The 6031-nt window shown below is 42.4% G+C and overlaps 1 protein-coding gene across 1 annotated transcript; it reads right to left on the reverse strand.

Moving 5' to 3' along the window:
* Positions 1-6: 6 nt before the first annotated feature.
* On the reverse strand, positions 7-5763 carry LOC144515060 (uncharacterized; the record flags this gene model as incomplete). The annotated part of the gene is made up of 3 exons (XM_078245708.1): positions 7-396; positions 3745-3972; positions 5449-5763. Coding segments are annotated over 3 exons (933 nt in total), but the record flags the coding sequence as incomplete, so codon positions are not given.
* Between the last annotated feature and the right edge of the window lie 268 nt (positions 5764-6031).

Genomic DNA, 6031 nt, shown 5'->3' on the forward strand with positions numbered 1-6031 from the left:
CAGCACTGTCATCAGTCTCAGGTTCAGAAGAGTCTCCAGTCTGGTCTTCAGTCTCTAGTTGTAAAAATGGATGTGAGTTCCTGGCTGGTTCTGTTCCTCCACCGTCCTCTCCATCAGCTTCTATTTCCATGTGTTGAGTTTGTCTTTGATAAAGCTGTGAGGACTGAGCTTCCTCTTCATCATCTTCACTCTTCACAGGGACAGGAGTGAATGGGAACTTGGTGATATCAGCCTCGTCCAGCCCTTGAAGCTGCTCTCCCTCCTGACAGCTCCACAGTTCCTCCTGTTCCTCTTTAATGTGTGGGGGGGGCTCTGGCTCTTGCTGGTCCACAGTGGAGCTACACTCCTGATGCTCAGGGGGAACCTCTTCTTTAACCACCAACAGCTGCTCAACATCTGCAGGAAACACATACAGAGAAAAGTTGTGGAACTGTATCTTATCACCTGGATTGTGATTGTTATAAAGAAATACTGGTTGTTCAGTCAGTTGGCTGTTGACTGACATATTAGGGCCCTCTTGTGGTGGTAAAATGCAACTGCGCTGTTGAGCACAAAGTGGGCGCAGTCGGTAATTAAAGTGACTATATGTATCTTTTTAGTGTCTTTAACTGTCATTTTTCATATTATGATCTTAAATGAGCTGTAACAGCAAAGAAGACTAACAGTGAAAAGAACACAATTTTTAGGTAGTTTTTATTAGTGCCGTTGCTCGGGTTTGATTTTTCCCGCTTAGTCACAGAATGATTTATGGCAGGTAGACGGTGCAACAGTAACACATTCTGAAGGGTCACAGATTTTTTTGTAACACCAGAAAAGCCTGTGTTAGCGTATAAAGCTAGGTGAAAGGTAGCAGAAGATTTATTGTTATAGGCTAGGCGTAGTTGTATTTTAATATTATTTTAGAAGTTATCTGCTGTAGTTATGGCTGATACTGGGGCAGGACCATCACAGAAAAGAAGGAAATTAAATGAAGAACAACTAAAAGCTAAAAGAGAAATTGACTACAGGCGAAAGCGCGTTTCAACTTCAGTGGGGCTTTCAACAGATGGAGACAATGACGAGATTGTATACGATTTCAAACCCACCCAGAATAGGCCCCTTAGGTCAGTAGGCTAAGTTACTGTAAGCAACACTTGAAATGCAACGATGCATCTGTAATGTATTCTCTTATTGTAAATTAATGATTTTCTGTCTGAGAAAAACATTCATCGCGACTATATGACCTCCCGGTAACGCTAACTCAGTAATACAGTGGGCAATAAAGCACCGTAAAGAAAAGACCTTTACGACAGCAGATGTGGTAAAAACACTATCACTTGTGTCCAAAGCGGCCGCTAGAATCAACACAAACTGAAAGTTACATATAGCCACATTAAGAGGCATAACAAGAGACTTAATACAGAGTGCAAAGTGGACTTTACTGCATTCAAATGGTTCAAGTTATTAGTCATTTTTGTCTGATATGGACATTTGAGTCTTTCACTGTGTTTTGGTGAGACCTTTATGATGCAGAGCTAATCTAATCACCATGTGGCTTACTACTGCTAATGCTAGTTTAGCTTTACCTTTATATATTTCTAGTAAGACTGTTGTATTTGGACAATGTTGACATTCTCCTATGTAAATGACATTGATGTCGGTTTTCATTGCAACTTAATTGGGCAATCTGTGTTATTTCTTTCCCCAAGCAGTACATCCCTATATGCAACCATTACCTATACAGTCGTAAGTGAATACCTATTAAATATTTGGTCCTTCGAGTCAGAAGTGAAGTTTTCCCTGGATCTCAGGATGCAGCCTAGTTTCACATACAGTGGGGCCTTACCAGAATCAACACTTCCAAAGCGGCAGTTACAACATCCTCTCTACCTTAGAGACTATGAAATGAGTTTTGTCGGCCACAGGCAAGCCATTACAACTCCTAGTTATCTGCACACAGCACAGTATGCGACAAATCTATAAGAGGACCACCTGGGTAAACCATCAGCATTGTCTGCCCAGTCATTCCGTTCCTCTAACCCATTAAGTCAGACAGGCAATGCAAGGCAGCTTTATTTGTATAGCACATTCAAGCAACAGGGCAATTCAAAGTGCTTTACATAAAACTAGGGATGCAGCTATCAATTATTTTAATAATCGAGTATTCTACCGATTATTCCATCGATTAATCGGATAAGAAATACTTAGTAAACAGCAATAGTAAATATTTATTATTGCTGTGTATTAAAAAAAAGGAAACAGAAAAAGCAAAAATTTTTATTGCCAAATTCCAAGTACATTTTTGGTGGCCCAAATGTTAATATTTTTCACCCCCTTCCCCTTCTTGCCTCTGGCTCTTTGCACTGGATATGCAAAAGAGCTGTTCACTAACCAGAGGGTAGATGTGACGGTACAAAGCTTACAGCAGGGCTGTTCAACTATACTGTTCTGGGGGACACATTTTAAGAAGGCTAATACACAGTGAGGAGAAAGAATAAAGAATGCAGACATCACTGGCATGATGACGTCATTCACGTGCATATTAAGTGGCCATGCTGGGGGGAGGAGCCGGTTTGTCTCCGGCAGCAGCTAAATTTCCAAAGATTAGTAGCAAACTAATAAACCGTCAGACTACAAACCGACAGCTTTCGTTTTAGCTTGTTGGTAAAACATCACTATTAGCAGAGTAGCATGCTGTAGGATAGTTGTGTAAAACATCACTATTAGCAGAGTAGCATGCTGTAGGATAGTTGTGTAAAACATCACTATTAGCAGAGTAGCATGCTGTAGGATAGTTGTGTAAAACATCACTATTAGCAGAGTAGCATGCTGTAGGATAGTTGTGTAAAACAGCGCGGTGGACGAGAGCAGCAGACGTTAGTTAGCTACCTGGTGTCGGGTTCGCTCCGTGGAATGGATGAGAAGAGTGGATGTTTTCTACAGAGATGATGTAGCAGCATGTTTGCAGCTTTAAATGATCTCAAACTTTGTCATTTTCTCTTGCCTGTCTCTTCTCTTAACCCCTCACTATTTTCACTGTCTTCCTTCATTTTGTAATCTGCGCCGTCAGTCCCGCCCTTTAATAGCATTTATTGGCCAGGCGTCCATGCTTATGCAAGATAACGTAAGCCCATTAGTACAGGTCCTATCCCCTGACCAATCGGCTATCCTAACCTTAACCACTCGAGCTGCGTCATAGGGCGGGTCGTGGCGTGGGATTTTTAAATTCGCATGCAGATATAATATCACACAAACTTTACACTTCCACAACTTAAATAGACATAATAAAACAAATGGACAACTCATAGTTTGCAAAAAAATAATTAAAAAAATGAATACCTCGTAAAATGGTGATTAATACCTTTTAATGGCCTTCATTTTTCCTAATTTGATTTACTACCTTTTAATACTTTTTAAAACCCCGCGGACACCCTGCACCAAAACAAGTTCCTTCCTGAGAATATTTAGCAGAGGTACCGTGGCTCCTCCGGCGCCTTAGCGCCGCCCAAGAAGATTCTGATTGGTTTAAAGAAATACAAATAAACCAGAGCACGTTTTTCTCCTATCCATGAATGCTGTGTGCACTAGCCAGACCTTCCTCTGCAGCGCTGTGGACGAAGGTCTAGACATGCGAGACTAGTGTGAAAGGAACACTACTCCTAAAAAAAAATAAACCAGGTTCTCTTGAACTTTTATGCCCTTGACATCTGCAGATTTTTCCCCCCCCTTTCTTTCCCCTAAAAACCCTGTTAATGTTGTCCCTACCTTTCTCTTCATCATCTTCACTCTTCACAGGGACAGGAGTGAACGGGAACTTGGTGATATCAGCCTCCTCCAGCCCTTGAAGCTGCTCTCCCTCCTGACTGCTCCACAATTCCTCCTGTTCCTCTTTAATGTGTGGGAGGGGCTCTGGCTCCTCCTGGTCCACACTGGAGCTACACTCCTGCTGCTCAGGGGAAACCTCTTCTTTAACCACCAACAACTGCTGCACATCTGCAGGAAACAGGAAACACACATTGAGGAAAACCAGGACTACATACTTCTGCATCCTAACTTGAGTGTAAAAGATTTATTACAAACACTGCAGCTGAAAGGTTTCTCTCATGTGTGAGTAATCATGGGACTCTTCAGATGTGCCCTTTGGCCAAATCTTCTCACACACTCAAAGCAGCTGAATGTTTTCTTACATGTTGAATCATGTTTCAGAGAGTTTAAAGCTGACTGAGGTTCTCTGGTCTCCTTCCAATCAGCACTGTCATCATTCTCAGGTTCAGAAGAGTCTCCAGTCTGGTCTTCAGTCTCCGGTTGTAAAAGTGGATGTGAGTTCCTGGCTGGTTTTGGTCCCCCACAGTTCTCTCTGTCAGCTTCTGTTTCCATCGGACCAACACATTTATGTGTTTTAACACGAGAACGCCAGGCAAATCTTTTCTTACAAACACTGCAGCTGAATCTTTTCTCTCCTGTGTGGACTGCCATGTGTGACCGTAAGCTTCCTCTCTCTGTAAAAGATTTCTTACAGACTGACAAGCTGGAAGGTTTTTTTTCCAGAATGAGTCACCAGGTGTTTCTTTCAAGTTTCCACATTCAGTGAAAGCTCTCCCACACTCAGAGCAGCTGAAAGGTTTTTCTCCTGTGTGGATTCTAATGTGGTTCTGTAAACTTCCTCTCTTTGTAAAAGATGTATTACAAAGTAAACAGCTGAAAGGTTTTTTCCCCCTCATGTGATCTTCCAGATTTGACTTGTGGCCAAATTTCCTCTGACACTCAGAGCAGCTCACACACATTCTTTTCAACATCCACATGTTCCACCAAAACGAGTTCCTTCCTACGAATATTTAGCAGAGGCACCGTGGCTCCGTCCGGCGCTTAGCGCCGCCCAAGATGATTGTGATTGGTTTAAAGAAATGCCAATAAACCAGAGCACGTTTTTCTCCCATCCAGGATGCTATGTGCACTAGCCAGACTTCCTCCGCAGCGCTGTGGACGAAGGTCTAGACATGCGAGGCTACTGTGAAAGGAACACTACTCCTAAAATAAAATAAACCGGGTTCTCTTGAACTTTTAATGCCCTTGACTTCTGCAGATTTTTCCCCCGCATTTCATGTTTCTGCATTTTAACTTTCAGCCCGGGTAATGTAAAGACTGACAATTATACCTGAGGTTTGTTTTATTCTTATTTAAATTTTCTGGTCTGGTTTGAATCCTACTTAAAGAACAGGGACTACTTTGTGTCTATAGATAACCATCTGAGCGGACAAATATGAAATGCGGAGTTCCCCAAGGCTCCATTCTGGGGCCTCTTCTGTTTAACATCTACATGCTTCCACTGGCTCAGATAACAGAAGACAGTTGCACTGATTATTCGTCTATAAGCGTTAACGTTTGCTGTGTGATCACATCAACACACAGTCACATGACTTCTCAAACCTGACAGAGGTTCTTTGCTCTCCTTCAAAACATCACAATTACCTTCTGTTTCCATGTGTTGAGTTTGTCTCTGATGAAGCTGTGAGGACTGAGCTTCCTCTTCATCATCTTCACTCTTCACAGGGACAGGAGTGAATGGGAACTTGGTGATATCAGCCTCCTCCAGCCCTTGAAGCTGCTCTCCCTCCTGACTGCTCCACAGTTCCTCCTGTTCCTCTTTAATGTGTGGGGGGAGCTCTGGCTCCTGCTGGTCCACACTGGAGCTACACTGTTGTTGCTCAGGGGGAACCACTTCTTTAACCAACTCCTGCTGCTCCTCTTCACCAATAATCACTTCCAGAATGTCTGGAGGCAAATCTGAAACACAGACAGACATTTATTAATATAAATCTTAATGATACCCTTAGAAAACCTCATACCTCCACTGTGCTCCAGCTGTAAAAGCTGTGCCGGTCTGTCTGAGAAAATCTCTGAGCTGGAAGGTAAGATAACGTGCTGCACAATTTAGAGAAGTAGAGGCTCTGCTCAGTTTCATGCTAGGTTTGGGCAGGTGTAAAAATGTTCTTACCAGTTTGATATCAAACTGATATGATACTGTTTGATATAAAACTTTAACATAAACCAG

Source organism: Sander vitreus, unplaced genomic scaffold (genome assembly GCF_031162955.1).
Source record: "Sander vitreus isolate 19-12246 unplaced genomic scaffold, sanVit1 ctg871_0, whole genome shotgun sequence".
NCBI lineage: Eukaryota > Metazoa > Chordata > Actinopteri > Perciformes > Percidae > Sander > Sander vitreus.